The sequence below is a fragment of the Oryctolagus cuniculus genome, chromosome 19 (genome assembly GCF_964237555.1).
Source record: "Oryctolagus cuniculus chromosome 19, mOryCun1.1, whole genome shotgun sequence".
Classification (NCBI taxonomy): Eukaryota; Metazoa; Chordata; class Mammalia; order Lagomorpha; family Leporidae; genus Oryctolagus; species Oryctolagus cuniculus.
The window spans coordinates 12,464,869-12,480,293 of record NC_091450.1 but is presented as its reverse complement, the minus strand read 5'-3'; the positions used below and the strand labels follow the sequence as shown (position 1 = coordinate 12,480,293).

Genomic DNA, 15,425 nt, shown 5'->3' with positions numbered 1-15,425 from the left:
AATGACCTGCACCATGAGAATGCCTTTCTCCCAGAATTCTCAGCAAAAGTTAGAAGTTGAGGACTCTACCGAAACACAGGTTCATCCCAGGAGCTGGTGATGTGGAGGAGGGGATGAGTCTCACCTCAACTACATGGATTCAGTGGAGGGGGGTGGGAGGACCATCCTCCAGAGAAAAACCAAGGAGCCCTACGACAAGGGGGTGAGCAGCTATCGGACAGATCCCAACAGGCACTGTGCACAATTTCCCAGGCACTGGGACTCGACACTTGTCAATGTGCACCCTTCACGTGGATGAGAGAGGGAATGGGAGTATGGAAGACAAGGACGCCTGCAGGGAGGCAAAAGACGCCTGTCCGCAGAGCACAGGAGCAAAGCAGGGTGTACAGAGCAGAGAGAGCAGAGAGACCAGAGGCGAAGGTGCTGCCCAGGTCATTCAGACCTTGATGGCCACACCCACTAACTCCAGGTTGGGGGGGGGGGGGTGTCTGTGCCCATGCCCGTTCTCCTCTACTGAACTCCTGCCTCCTCTCTCCAGGTCACACAGCTCAGTTGAGACCTGCCCCTCTCCTGATCACCAAATGCAGCAGAGGCCATGTGATCCAGGCCTGCCCAATCAGCTCATCCCAGGCCCTCCTTGGCCAGTGATTGGTCCAGAGACAGGCAATTGAACAAAGCTCTACTTCCTGGACTATTTATTTATTTTTTGCACAGAAAAAGTCTTTCCATAGAACTGCTGAAATTAAAGCTCATGTGGACGTAGAGTTGCTGGAAGCTGTGACAGAGCCTGAGGGAGGGAGCAGAGGGAGACAGGACAGCAGTGGAGACTTGACCGGAGACATTGTTTGAGCTTCTGGATCCAGCCATGCCTGCAGGTGTAGTCTGCCCAGAAAAGCTTTAGGTTATGCAAAGCAATAAATTTCAGGTTTTTTTTCCATCCACAAGTTAAAGTTGAGTTTCTGTCACTTGTAATCTAGAGAGCCCTGATTCATAGACTCTCCTTCAAGCTATCTCCCCCACTTCAGTTCTTACTGTTGGCTGAGTCACCCATGCAGAAGCAGATTGAAACCAGAACAGGCGGCAGCCCAGGGTGTCTCACCCTAGAGCCTCAGTACCAGGTCATGGTGCATCCGGCTGTGAAACCCCACCTTCCCCATCCGACTCAGATCTGACCGAGGTGGGACACGGTCCAGCAGCCTTGCCCACCCCATCTGGAGGGTCTCGAAGGACATCTGCTCACCCAGGTCCACAGCAAAGCCTCCCTTAGCCCTTACCCAGGCTTCTGTCACTCCCATCAGACCATGAATGACACCAATCGGTATCAACAGCAGCATTAAAACCCTAGGACACTGCCGGATTCTTCCCTGTTCCTTTGTACATGGATTCGAGAAGAATGCGGGTCTCAAGTCATCCTCACACTCCTACTTCACTCCTTTATATGACAACTCAAGCCATGGCCTCTGGTTGGTAGACTCAACACTCACGTAGAAGTCTGCCGCTCCTCCTACCATATTAGCGCTGCTGGCAACAGAGATGTCAGAACGCAGCCGATGGATGTGCTGTGCCCTGTGCCAAGGCACTGGGGCATGAACAGAACAGGCTTTGGAGCTAGACAGATCTGGGGCCACAGGCCCAGGGTCCTCGTTGGTGGGACAGAGAGAAGATGCCTATCATAGAGGAACATGTAGGCAGCAGGTGAGAGGCGGGTGTCCAGCCCAGTGCCTGGCAGACAGCAGCCCCTGGATGAATGTTGTGTGAAAGGCAGGCAGGGAAGAAGGATGGAAGGGCGGGAGAGAGGGAGGGAGGGAACCACCATGGTACCTGGCATACTACACACGTTCAGTATCTGCTCACCCAGGCTCTCCTGCCAGAGCTCCCATTTCACACCCAGACAAACCCACGTTTGTAGTGTTCCCAGGTTCTATCCGGTTCCCAGTCCGGACTCCGCCCTCCTTGTCATCAGCTCCTGTCCCTGATCACCCCATGGCCACTTACCCGAGACACAGCTGCTTTGCTGATAAGGAGAAAGGGAAGCAGCCAGCCAGAGGGTCCCAAGCCACTAGAATGCCAGGGATGAGCTTACAGGTGCAGCTTAACCTTCGTCCCCACAGGCCTTCTTGTCCATCCTGGAAAATCTGGGACAAATCGCTAGCAGGTGCTTTCTAGCACACCCCCTGCACATGGCCCACCAGACACATCAGGTAGTAGGAGCAGATGCTTCTGTTTATAGAACCCTTATTTTGTGCCAGGTTGCAAATGGTGCAAACTTGGTCCAGCTCACAGATGCATTTTGTTTGGCCTGAAAGGTGTTTAAATATTTGAAAAACTCACCAGCATTGAAATATCAGAAAATCTCTCATCAAAAATCTCTTTCAACAGTCTAAAGAGCTGGACGCACGTTGCCACGTAGCCAGGGGATAGCAGTCTCTTTTGACTGGCAAGCCTTCCCATTAGCCATCGTGTATAGCAAACTGGCCCCTTTAGGCATTTGGCTGTAGCATTTTGGGGGTTAAAATAGATTCCCAGGGCCGGAGCTGTGGCATAGCGGGTAAAGCTGCTGCCTGCAGTGCCAGCATCCCATATGGATCCCAGTTTGAGTCCCATCTGCCCCACTTCCAATCCAGCTCTCTGCTATGGCCCTGGGAATGCAGTAGAAGATGGCTAAGTCCTTGGGCCCCTGCACCCATGTGGGAGACCCAGAAGAAGCTCCTGGTTCCTGGCTCCTGGCTTCAGATCAGCACAGCTCCGGTCATTGCGGCCAATTGGGGAATGAACCAGTGGATGGAAGACCTCTCTCTCTCTCTCTCTCTCTCCTCTCTCTCTACCTCTCCCTCTCTCTGTGTAACTCTGACTGTCAAGAAAATAAATAATTTTTAAAAAAAAGATTCCAGGCCGGCGCCGCGGCTCACTAGGCTAATCCTCCGCCTAGCGACGCCGGCACACCGGGTTCTAGTCCCGGACGGGGCGCCGGATTCTGTCCCGGTTGCCCCTCTTCCAGGCCAGCCCTCTGCTGTGGCCAGGGAGTGCAGTGGAGGATGGCCCAGGTGCTTGGGCCCTGCACCCCATGGGAGACCAGGAAAAGCACCTGGCTCCTGGCTCCTGGCTCCTGGCTCCTGCCATCGGATCAACGCGGTGCGCCGGCCGCAGCGCGCCTGCCGCGGCGGCCATTGGAGGGTGAACCAACGGCAAAGGAAGACCTTTCTCTCTGTCTCTCTCTCTCACTGTCCACTCTGCCTGTCAAAAAAAAAAAAAAAAAAAAAGATTCCAGATATCTATGTTATCTGTACAGAGCAGAAAAGAATTGACTGTCCCTATTTGCAGATGACATGACTACATATGCAGAAAATTCCAAGCACCTACACACACACACACACACACACACACACACACACCTAGAATGAATATGTGGACTCAGCAAGGTCACAGGACACAAAATCAACCCACAAAGGTCAACACGTTTCTCAGCAATGGATGCAGAGAAACCAACATTAAAAACGCAATCCCATTGACAATTTCATGGGGGGGGGGGGATGAAATGCTTGGGAATCAATCTAGCAAAATCTCATAGGGCATGTGTGCTGAAAACTACGAAAGAAATCAGAGAGATAAATGAAGAGATACTGTGCACTCATGGATTGGAAGATACAGCACGTAGTAATATCAATCCTCTCTTTCAACGTGCAAGTTTAAAATAACCTCTTTCCAAACTCCAGCAGGACGTCTGTAGATCCAGACAAGCTTACTCTACAATTAGATGGAAAGGCCAAAGAATAATTCTTGTAAAGTAGAATAAAGCAGGAGAAACCTTGCTACCCACTGTTAAAACTCGGTATAGAACTATAGTGATCAGGACAGCATGGCAGAGGCAGATAGAAACACAGATCAACCTAGAGCCCTCCCTCCACAGGTGCAGCCAGCTGATCCTTGACACAGGTGCAAACACAACTCAATGGGGAAAGAAGAATCCTTCCACCAAATGATGCCAAAGCCATGAGGGGATGGGACTTTACCCTGGTCCACAGCTCTAACTCCAGCACCTAGAACAGTAATTGGCACTTAACACGTGCTTGATAAATATCTGTTGCATGTATAACGGTTAGAAAACTGATTTTTTTTTTTTTTTTGCAGTTATGGTTCTGAATGCCTGGCTCTGTTCATCTTAACAACCCAAGAGAATGGGTCTTCCGTTATTATCATTCCCTGACTGAGAGAGGGGCGGATTTGGAGCACAGAGAGGTCAGGAAAATTGCCCAGTATCTCAGAGTAAGACCAGCCAGTAAAGGACAAAACCGAGCTCCCCTTGGCCCCCTGAGTGGCTGCATGGCCCGCTTTCTCCTGAAAAAGAAATTCAAGGTCAGAAAGCCTGCACGAATCTCCAAAGACCCGCGGTGCGCAGGCACTGGGCTCAAACTCCACCACGGCTCAGTCTGAGCCCAAGACCCCCCGCCACAGCTCTCCAAAACCTCCCGGGGTGCGAGTCGGCTGAAACAATAGCGGGGCTCCCAGCGGGGCGCGGTTCACTGAGCCAGCTCGTTGATCCGTTAATTGGCTTTCCCTGTTTCCAAAGAGAAAGCAGCCGATCAATATTGTGCTGGGCGATTCATCTTCACGCGCGCCACCTCCCAGGTGCTCCTCGCCCAGGCTCCCGGGAACGGGTTCCCGGGACGCTGACCAATAGGAGACTCCGAGGCAGGCGCGCCGCGTGAGCAGATCACAGCGCTAGCATCTGCATCGGTCCCAGTAGCAGCCTCCCTCACCTCACCCAGCTTCTCTCCGCCCTGGCACTGAGCACGCTGAGAGTCAGCCCAGCGGACACGGTGAGGGTGCAATTGCCACCTGCGAGATTGTATTGGCTGCAAGCTTTGAGATATTGATTTTTTTTTTTTTTGCTCCTTTTCTATAATCAGGTATATTGCCCAGAGTTGTAGAAATTACAGAGATGCAGGCTGCATACAAAATTGCTGATTCCACTCCCACCCGTTGCCAGAGGGCCTTCTTATTCTCCAAGACAGAGGAGAGAGAGAGAGAGAGCCGATTTCCTGAAATTCAGGGTATTGTTAATAGTTTAAAATTGAGCACTTCGTTTTGCCAACTAAACACAGCACAAGCAAGGCTCTTTGAGGCCCGGAGAGGTGGGGGTTATCATGAACTCTTTCCAGAAGGAAACTTGGGATTCCAAGATGTGCGCTTGACCTGCTGCTGCCTCCACTGTCCAGCCGGCCCTCCTTCTGAGAAAGGTGAGCAGCGACAGGTGTGGCAGGTTAAAGGGGTGTGTCCCCCAGAACTCACGACTGAGGCAGCGGGATGTGATAGCATTCCATTGCTCCAGAGGGGATGCTGTTTTATTGGTCAAAGCTTTAAGATAATGGCTTTTTTCCCCCTGCTTTTCTAAAACTGAATATATTGCCCCCAAGCCTCAGAAATGACTGTGATTGAGATGTGTGGGGCCCTTGAGACCTAATTAGACTTTGATGAGGTCTGGAATGTGAGACACCCACCACCACCACCATGAGGAAGGGGAAGAAAACCAAAATGCATTGGCCTTCTCTCTCTGCAGTGTGAGGACTCGCCCAGCAGGTGGAGACTGGAAGCTGACCACACTGACACCCTGACCTTGAACTTCTACCCCCATGACCATAAGAGATGAAGGCCTGCTGCTTGAGTCACCCAGCCTGTGGCATCCCCCTGTCACAGCCCAAGCAGACAGGGATGCCAGGACACTCGCCGTGTCCTGGGGCAGGGCTGCTGGTGACCCAGAGAGGCAGGGCTGCCAGAAGCCAGGCCAGGGTGGGTTTGCAAGCCACTCACACTCCTTCTGCCCAAAGACAATGCTGCAGACCCGAACATGCCCCACCCTTCTAAGCAGGACAGGCTGAGAGATATTCTATCTGGTCCCCATCAAAGTGACTCAGCACCAAAGGGACCAAGAACAGTAGGTGAATGACTGGGCCCAGCAAAAAATTTCATTCGCTAAAGCAAGCAGTGGTGGGGTTTGGTCTCTGGGCCATGTCCTGCCGTCCTGGAAGATGGGACTTGAGAAGCAAGTTTTAGCAGCAGCAGCTGAGCCTGTCTTCAGCCCCTCTGTGGCTCCAGATGGTAAGGAAATAGCAGCCCAGCCCAGAGAAGGGAGAAGCAGGGTCCCCATCAGCAGGGCCGGGGGTGGGGGGGGACAACCTTTTCCATGTTGTGGAAGCCAAACTGGACCTATCCAAGTGAAGCTAACAGCAAAAAAGTCTAATAAAAGGAAAAGCCAGAATGCACACAGCTCATCAAAGGAAGGTACTTCCGGCCAGCGCTGCAGCTCACTAAGCTAATCCTCTGCCTGCGGCGCCGGCATCCCAGGTTCTAGTCCCAGTTGGGGCACCAGATTCTGTCCTGGTTGCTCCTCTTCCAGTCCAGCTCTCTGCTGTGGCCCGGGAGTGCAGTGGAGGATGGCCCAAGTGCTAGGGCCCCTGCACCCACATGGGAGACCAGGAGGAAGCACGTGGCTCCTGGCTTCGGATTAGCTCAGCGCACCGGCCATATCGGCCATTTGGGGGGTGAACCAACGGAAAGGAAGACCTTTCTCTCTCTCTCTCTCTCTCACTGTCTAGCTCTACCTGTCAAAAAAAAAAAAAAAGGAAGGTACTTCCCCTCCCACGGAAAGCAGAACGGAAAAATGAATTTATTTGGGTGCAAAATTTGATGAAATGGTGCACCATTTCTTCACAATGCACACGTTGCATGAACTTGTTCAAGCCCTCCTCCCGCCTTGCCTTCCCCCACCTCCCTCTCTGGTGGTCCACTGCTCGTCCCCAGGCACGCTCATCCCAGTGGCTTCCTTCCTCTTCCTCAAACGTCCAGGCTTGCTCTTTCCCCGAGTCCTTGTTGCCCCTGCTGGGACCCCGCACCATGGGCCAGCCCAGCTGGAGGTTGAGAGACCACATGGAGCAGAGACAACCTGTTCCAGCCGAGGCCATCCGGGACCAGCTGAGCCCCAGCCAGCCTCTCAGCTGACCATGAATGAGCCCAGGCAAGATCAGCCAAGCCTGGCCCAGGTAGCCTCCTTGGATGAGATCTTCTGAGGCTGAATCACAGTGGACTCCCCGGTTGCTGTCCCCACACAGAACACAATCCCAAGTATCAGATCTTGACTCCAGATGCCAATCAAATCCTTCGTCTTAACCCAGATCACCACCTTTCCTTGTCTCTGATGGTTAATGTCACAATCCTCCAACCAGCCACTCAAGCCACAGGGACTCATCTTAAACTCCTTCCCCTACCTCATCGAGGTTCCAGGATTCACCAGCCAATCTTGCCAACTCAGCCTCCTAAATATCTCTTCTCTCCAACCCCAAGGCCACGTCCCTAGGCCCAGGCCACCATCTTCTCTTTCCCAGATGGCTACAACCGCCTCTTTACCCATTTCTCTGCCTCCAGCGACCCCAGTCCAATTCCCCCTCCGCACTACGGGCAGAGTCCTTCCTTCAGAAGCACAAGTGTAAGCTGCTCCTCCCCCCGTTTACAACCCCTCCAGGATCTCATGACCCTCAGGTGGGGATCCGAGCCCGTCCCAGGCTCCCAGGACCCTGCCCCATCCAGCCCCTGCCTCCTTCTCCAGCCTCACCTCTCATTGCTTTGCAAGCTTTAACCTGGTGGCCCTCATCCCTTGCTGGGAAACACGAAAGAGAAATCAGTGCCTAAGCCCCACCCCCCAAATCAAGACTTGCATGGTCGGGAATGCAGTGCAGGTGTTTGTAGTTTTCCAAAGCTCACCGGTGACTCCAACGTGCGGCCGGAGCTGGCAGTGTGGCTGCAACCCAAGCAAAGGGTTCGTGCTGTCCCCACGCAGGAACCTGGGCCCCGTGCCCATCTGCCCCAGCTCCTGCACCACCGCCTCCTTCTCCCTGCTTCACCTGGGAAGCCCCGAGTTAACCCTCACAACTCAGCTCCAGGGAATCTGCGCCCAAGCCCAGCTTCCCCGGCTGAGCTGCAGTCTTCCTGGGAGTTTGCACAGTCCCCTGGGCTTAACCCTTCCGGAGAGTTTACGACCCTGAATACTCACTGTCTCTGTCACCTCAGAGGGTTGGTGACCTTGCTGTGGTGACCTGGAGAGGGAGGGCTCTCATCACTACTGCACCAAGGCCTTAACACAGTGGCTCCCCTGTTAGACAACTCCATACACGTTTGTTGGGTGAATGAAAAGAGGCCCTGAAAGCAGGAATTTTACTGTCCTTTTGCTGCTTCCTCCCTCTCTCTTCCTTGGATGCCTGTGTACACAGTAGGCGCTCAATAACCAACCCGAGAGGGGAGCATCCGCCCTGTCCTCCCTTTCACAGGAGGGCTCTGGGGAGCAGAGACAAATCAAACTGAACTTCCTACACTTTTGCTCAAATGGAATTTGCCAAAGATGTCCTGAAAAATGGATTTAATTAGGGCCGTTAATAGGGGAGTCGTTGGCAGCTAAGATTTAAAGCCGAGGCCGGGAAAGGTAGCGCGAATTTTACCATTTTAAATTATACAGGAGGTGATTTCTCACCCTGGCCTTAATTATAAGAACGCATCTCGACGAGACTCGGCTCTGGAGGAAAGGAAAGCCGAAGGTGGAGCAAGAGCCGATGCCCCTTAGCAGAGCCGCTTCCGAGGCGAAACCGGAGAAACCCAGCTGCCTCCGCCACAGGTGCACCACTGCGGGAGGGGGAGGCAGGCACTGGCACAGCCAGAACTCCTTAGGCCAGTGCAGGTCAATGGCACCTGCTGTGGCTTTTAAGTGCAAACAACACCCAGGAGAGGGAAAGGGGCTGTGGTCTCCATGGATGCAATGAAATTCCACACAGGTTTTCAGAGTGCCCTGGAAGTCGTGCCTTCCGGTTTTGGAAATTCACGCTCCAGTGGGTTCCACAATCCCCCGCCCGCCACACACATACACACACACACACACACACACACACACACACTGACCGCCACCCAGTGACGGAGCCAAGTGAAAGGAGCTCCGTTTGCTGTCTTGGGTGCCCGCTGGGGGACAGTCTCTCCTCTGGAGACCCAGGGAACGAGTCTCACTACCTAACGGGACATCACTCATTCTGCAAACCCCTACGTGGTGTGGGGAGGGTTGGGGAGATAAGGGAAGCACGTGCCTTGCGGGCGGAAGTTCATAATGCAGATGGCAAGTTTTTCCTACAATATTATTGAAAACGAACATATAAAAATACCAGGAGTGGGGCCAGCACTGTGGCGCAGCAGGTTAACGACCTGGCCTGAAGTACTGGCATCCCATTTGGGCGCCAGTTAGAGACCCGGCTGCTCCACTTCCCATCCAGCTCTCTGCTATGGCCTGGGAACGCAGTGGAAAATGGTCCAAGTCCTTGGGCCCCTGCACCTGCATGGGAGACCCGGAAGAAGCTCCTGGCTCCTGGCTTTGGATCAGCGCAGCGCCAGCCGTTGTGGCCAATTGGGGAGTGAACCAGCGGATGGAAGACCTTTCTCTCTCGCTGCCTCTCCTCTCTCTGTGTAACTCTGACTGTCAAATAAATAAATAAATCTTTAAGAATAAAAAAAGTACCGGGGTGAACACCATGTCAAACATTTCGCTTAACAACAGGCTCAAGCCTGCACCTGCTCAACCACTGCTCCCGCCCAGCTGTGTCTCCAGGCCCTGGGGCGCAGGAGACCAAGCAAACCCAAACACACAACAGTGGCAGGGGCGGGGGCAAACCAGGAACAAAATTAGGGAGTAAACTACGCAGGGGTGGTGAAGAGTGTTACAGAGGGAGCCAAAGCAGAGAAAGGAGGAATTCCACACCAGCATCTCAAAACCCCTTCCCCTGCCCAGACTTTCCACCACCTGGTGTAGCAGAAAAGACACGGGTTCTGGGGTCCATCCAAGGGCCAGATCTCACCCTCTGCTGCACGTGCACGGTGTCTTAGAGCAAGTACGGTATGGCCCTTTTATGGCACTCCCTGAAGTGGGAAGGTCAAAGTCAATAACAACGAAGAGCCCTAGAATGCAGTGCGTGTGTGTGTGTGCGTGTGTGTGTGTGTGTGTGCACACCCAGGGGAGGTCTTTAAAAACTCCATGGAAAATGCATATTATGATAAAGCTACACATGAATTTCCAAAACCGTCACACCAAAATAAACTTACCTTTTTAAAATTTCATGTATTTTTATTGATTTGAAAGGCAGAGTGACAGAGAGAGAGAGAAACAGTGGAAAAGATCTTCCATCTACCGGTTCACTCCCCAAATGCCCACAACAGCCGAAATTAGGCCAGGTCCTGAGCCAGGAGCCAGGAACTCCATCGGGATCTCCCACTTGGGTGGCAGGGACCCAAGGACGTAGGCCACCCCCTGCTGCCTCCCAGGCACATTAGCAGAGACCCGGTCAGACACGGAGGCAGAATTTGCTCTCAGGCACTCTGTGACAGGAGCTGGGGCATCCCAAGTGGTGTGCTGGGCCCCCACAGCTGCTCCATAAAGTTCAATAACCCTTAGCGGTCACTACGCAGCAAGCCTGGGGCTCAGCTCCACTGCTCACTCACTCCCTCATGCAATGCAGCAGGTTGGAACAGAAAGCTGAGATGAAGCGGCTGGCCCAGCAACACCCCACACAGGTCAGCAGGCAGCACGCGGCTTGCCGGGTCTTCAAGCCGGAGTCATCGGCCATTAGAGCTTCCACAGTTCAAAATAAAAGCGGGGTCCTGCCCTGGCCATGCACAGTCCTCTGAATCTTTCTGAGCTTTGCCCTCACCTCTCTAATGCAGATGACAACACAATCCCTGTGCCCCCAGGACCCTGGCCTCCTCCTCGCCCTGCCGGGCAGGGGCCCAGGCTTCCAGGCCAGGGAGCAGAACAGCAGGTGGAGTTCAAACACAGCCCATGCCCTGTTCTCCAGACGGAGCTGTTTCACTCAGAGACACAGCAACGGCAGCTTCTCCAGTGGAGGGAAGAAGGAACTCATTACCCTTCCTGTTCCCTGTCGGGCCACCCCGTCCCTGCAGCCACGGCTCCTCTCGTGCACTTGCAGAAGTGGCCGCAATGACAGAGCGCCCTGCCCAGAGAGCGCTGGCGGCCCATCCCCGCTGAGACGTGATCAGTCCGAATCAGAAGAATTCCGTCCCTTCATTTGAATGAAACAGATGAACTACCGTTGGCATGCTGGATGGCTTCCATGGGCTCGGCACCGAGCGCTGCCCCCCCAAAAAAAGACACTAGGCTCCCCCCCAACCCGGGGGTTTATGTCCTTATTATCTGCCCGTAATCCCTTCTCTTGGTGAATGTGAAGGAATCTTTGGATGAAGGGGCCGCAGCTCACACTCAGCCGGCTGGGGGTGGTCCAGACCCTGGCAGGCCCAGTGGGGACTTTGTAACAGATGAGATCGCCTGCCAGGTGGGTCTAGGGGCTGGGCTGGCAAGGTTTGCTCCTCTGGGAGGTGGCTGGGGTGGAGCCCCACCACCCTCAGTTCAAAAGCCCCCAGCCAGAGGCCCCATCGACTGCCTCAACTCTGCTTGCACACGTGGAGACAGATTCTGGAGCTTGGGGCCTGGGGTTGCACCTGTGAGTCCCGCGTGCTCAGGTGTGGGGGACACAGGGAGTGCAGGTTCTACTCCCGTCCCACCCCCACCTCTCCACCTGCCCCCTCTCTGAACACCCAACCTCCCACACTTTCACACACACGCCCCCTATGACACAAGTGCCCACCCCCTCAACCCACCCACACGCCCCTGGTTCAGCCAAGCTCTCCCTGTCTGAGAGCCTGTTTGAGTCCCAGCTAGCATTTGCCTACCTCTTTCTACAGGGAAGACATAGAGGCTGGGAAGTTATGCCCAGGTGGCACAGCTAGGAGGAAGTAGGGTCTGAGTCTGAGCTTAATCGAGTCCGCACCCTGCAACCTGGTGGAAGCAAGACACCTGGTCCCACCCCGCCCCTCCCAGGGCCCGCCACTGCGGACTTTCCAGGGATTTGAACTTGAACTCCCCGCATCCTCCCAGCCCCAGGTGATTCTCAATTGTGACCACGCCTATGAATGTCCGTGGCCGGCTCGCGGATGAATGGGATTTGCGGGGGTCAATTTCCCCCACCTTACTTGGCTCAAGTAAGACGACCTCTCACCTCGGTTGGCGCGGGACTGTCTGGGTTCGAAACGGAAAGGCGGCGACCCAGGAACCCTGACTGGTGCTAAGCTGAAAAATGCTCTCCCTCGAACGGGTGCTGCCCGTGCGGTCTGCTCTCAGCGCCCTCTGCTGGCCACAGAGAGGTCCGCTGGGAGGGGCGCGGACCTCTCTGCCTAGGACAGACTAGGAAAGCAGCAGCCCTGCGAGGATCCTGGGAATGTTCACTTGTCTGAGCCCTGAGCCTGAAGCCCCTCTCCTCCATCCCCAAGCCGGGGGCGGGGCTTCTCTGAGGTCCTGGCCTTTTGTCACCAGCTCTATTCCTTATGTCTCCCAGCTTCCACTTCTTCAAACAGGTCCCACCGCAGCCTTGGGGGAGCAGGGGTGGGGTCCTTGTTCTTAGTGTTTATGGGGCACTCACCAGGTGCCAGGAGGGGCCTCGCGTACCCTTCACCGTGACCCTGGGGGACAGTGGCTGTCCCCACCCAGCCCCAGACTCCACTGACACCCCCAGCCAAGTCCTTTGGACCCTCCAGGGTCAGCCGCAGGTTGCGCAGGCCAGCTGGCTGGAGGCTGCTCACCCACGCCTGGGTCTGTCTCAGGCTTTCTCCAGCAGCAACCTCCGCCCTCAACATGTGTTCAGCAGAAGCCGGCGGGGGGCGGGGGTGGTAGCTGCCCCAGTGGGGAAGGGGCTACTGGCTAAACAGCCTAGGCTCTCAGAGCACGCCCCACCCCGCAGGGCTGAGCTCGGAGGCCACCTTCTGCCAACATCCAGCTCCTCACCTGTTTCCTGCAGAGAAACCACTGATGCTGACATTGTTTGGAAGGAGCTCAGACAGGGTAGGTACTTGCCCAAGATCACAAAGCTAGTAGATGGAGGATCCTGGGGCTTAGCCGGGCTCCAGAGCTGGGGGCTGGCAGAACCGCAGTGGGAGGTGTGGGGGAGGGGGCACAGATGTCTCAGAACCACCCAGGAACGTGGTCCTCACCGCCCCCCCAGCCATGAGCCCCTTTTCTGCCCAGACCCCTTCCCCCAGGGTGGGCCACCAGGGATGTAACTAGTGCCAGGGTGAGGCAGCATTGTTCTCCCACCCCCACCCCACCCCTGCCTCACAAGGCTTGTCACCATGACAACCAAGCCAGCCAATCAGAACACTCAGTTTTCCAGGGCAGCCCTGTAAGTTGAGTGACCCCTCCCCAGGCCAGCCAGAACCAACACTCAGAGGCCCTCCCCAAGGCCCCCTCCTCCTGGAGAAACCAGATCAGCGGCCCCCCATTTTCCTCGAAGGAGAAAAGGGGGAGTCCTCGGCCTGGGATGTTGTAGGGCAAGAGCGAAACGCAGCGTCCCCCGGCGTGGAGCCCCTGAAAGCTTCCCGCAGTGACCTGGGGAGCTCTTGCAGCAGTGCCAGCTCCGTGCAGGGCATGCGACAGCCCCGGCTGGAGGAACGCAGCGACGCCAGCCTGGTGAGCAGCGGCTACGCGGGCGATGAGGAGAGCAGCGAGGTGGACCTGGTGGACAGCCGTCGCCTCCTGCGCTTGACCAAAAGGCTCCACGCCCAGGGGGGCAGCTCCGAGAGCAGCCAGCTGTGCAGCAGATCCCCCCCAAAAAAGTTCAAGCAGAGCCGGCTCGGCAGCCCAGCGCACAGCACCCAGCAGACTGGAGGGGAACAGTGAGACGAGGCTGCCCACGGGCAGCAGCAGCAGCCTGGGCAGCCTCAGCTTCATCAGCCCGGGCAGCAGCATCCTTACCTACCAGGTGAGCAGCGGGCTGCTCAGTGCCACTAGCGGGCCGCGCTCCAGCCAGGCCAGCAGCACCCAGAGCCTCGGGGCAGACAGCAGTGTGCCCAGCGCCCCCGACAGCAACACCAAACTCCAGGAGACCAAGGCAGCAGAAGTGGGCAACGTGACGAGCAGCAGCCAGGGCACCCCCGGCAAGCAGCCGTCCCAGGAGCACGGGCCTCTGTGAGAAGACCCCCCCACACCCCCAGCCTTCTCCATCAACGCCTTGAAGATCCACCAGCATGAGGGCCCAGCCAACCCAGACCACAGCCAGAATACCAAAGCCAGTGGGAAAATGCACGCAGGATCGGAGTCCGCAGATGTGTGGGTCCGACCTGTAGCAGACTACATGTAGCATTAACTATGGTTGCCAAGTGCCATCTATAGCGGGACACTCGGTAGCCAAGGATGAGACCAGCGGTATTAACAGGGCTGTATCCCACAAGGCCGAGAACAACTGCCTCGAAACGGCCAGGGAGAGACAGCATCAGGACTGTGAACGTGAGTGAGGAGCGGTCCCTCGCAAGACCTATATCCAGCCATCTGCAGTGAGCAGCCTCACAGCAGGACCAGCTGCAGCAAAACTCAGCGGTGGCGTCAGCCGTGGCCAGCGACAGGTGCCCGCTATACTGAGAGCCCCCTGCTAGGAAACCGTCTTGAGCAGTGAATGCCACCTACAACCGAACCCAAGCATGACAAGCTCAGAAGACAGGCGCGCCATCGCGGTGGGGCTGGTCCATGTCAAGAACCACCTGCAGGGACCTGCCCAGCCTGAGACGGGAAGTTCTGGGGCCTTTCGCCATCATGGCCCCGCTGGGTGGGCAGGCTCACGTCTCCACCCCTCTCCTTGTCAGGATAACGGGGAGCACCGTGGGGCTGACCCCGCAGAGCTGGGAGCTGAGTGAGTCGGCCAAGGGGAGGAGACCAGAGGCAATGGTGCAGTCATCCAGTGGGTGCCTGGGGGGAAGCTGAAGGGGCTCCCGAGACAATAAAAGGTATCTGGAGAGGCCAGACGTGTGCGGGTCTGTGTGGGCCTCCCCCGGCCCAGGTTTCCAGGGGCGAGCCTTGAACTTGCGAGAGCGCCTTGGGGAAGGCAGGTGGTGTGGTGCCCGGGTCAGAGGTGCCCACATCCTCCAGCAGGGCACCTAGTTCAAGTCCAGGTTCCTCTGTGTTTCAGATCCAGCTTTCTGCTGATGCACCTGGGAGGCAGCAGATGGAGGCCCGAGGGTTTGAGGCTCTGCCACCCATAGGGGAGACTCAGATGGCGCTCACTTACCTGTACCACAGGCACGGGGGTTTCTGTCTTCTTCATTCACATAAAGGAGAGTGTGCCCCCATGGACAGAAGCCACCACGTGTCTCGCTGGGCCCCTCAGTGTCTCCGGCCTCAGCGGTTCTTTGCAGTTGCATTCTTCTGCAACATCCTCCAAACCCCAACGTCGCTCAGCAGGGTCTGAGCACCCATGACCCAGCACAGACCGGAAGCAGACCCAGCACTGACCGGAAGCAGACCCAGCGCAAACCGGAAGCGGAAGCCCTGCTCCCGCCCAGGCATC

At 55.9% G+C, this 15,425-nt stretch overlaps 1 protein-coding gene and 1 long non-coding RNA gene across 14 annotated transcripts in view; one reads left to right on the top strand and one right to left on the bottom strand.

The window, feature by feature from the left end:
* Window positions 1-13,189, bottom strand: part of LOC138846924 (uncharacterized) — a 137,671-nt gene extending 124,482 nt beyond the window's left edge. For all 13 annotated transcript variants that reach the window (XR_011384434.1, XR_011384439.1, XR_011384438.1 and 10 more), the window contains exon 1: window positions 12,875-13,189. This is a non-coding gene — a long non-coding RNA (uncharacterized lncRNA). The remainder of the gene's footprint in view (window positions 1-12,874) is intronic.
* A 42-nt stretch (window positions 13,190-13,231) lies between these two features.
* Window positions 13,232-14,881, top strand: C19H16orf82 (chromosome 19 C16orf82 homolog; the record flags this gene model as incomplete). Its single annotated transcript, XM_051847947.2, has 1 exon — window positions 13,232-14,881. A coding segment is annotated over one exon (534 nt), but the record flags the coding sequence as incomplete, so codon positions are not given.
* Window positions 14,882-15,425: the final 544 nt, after the last annotated feature.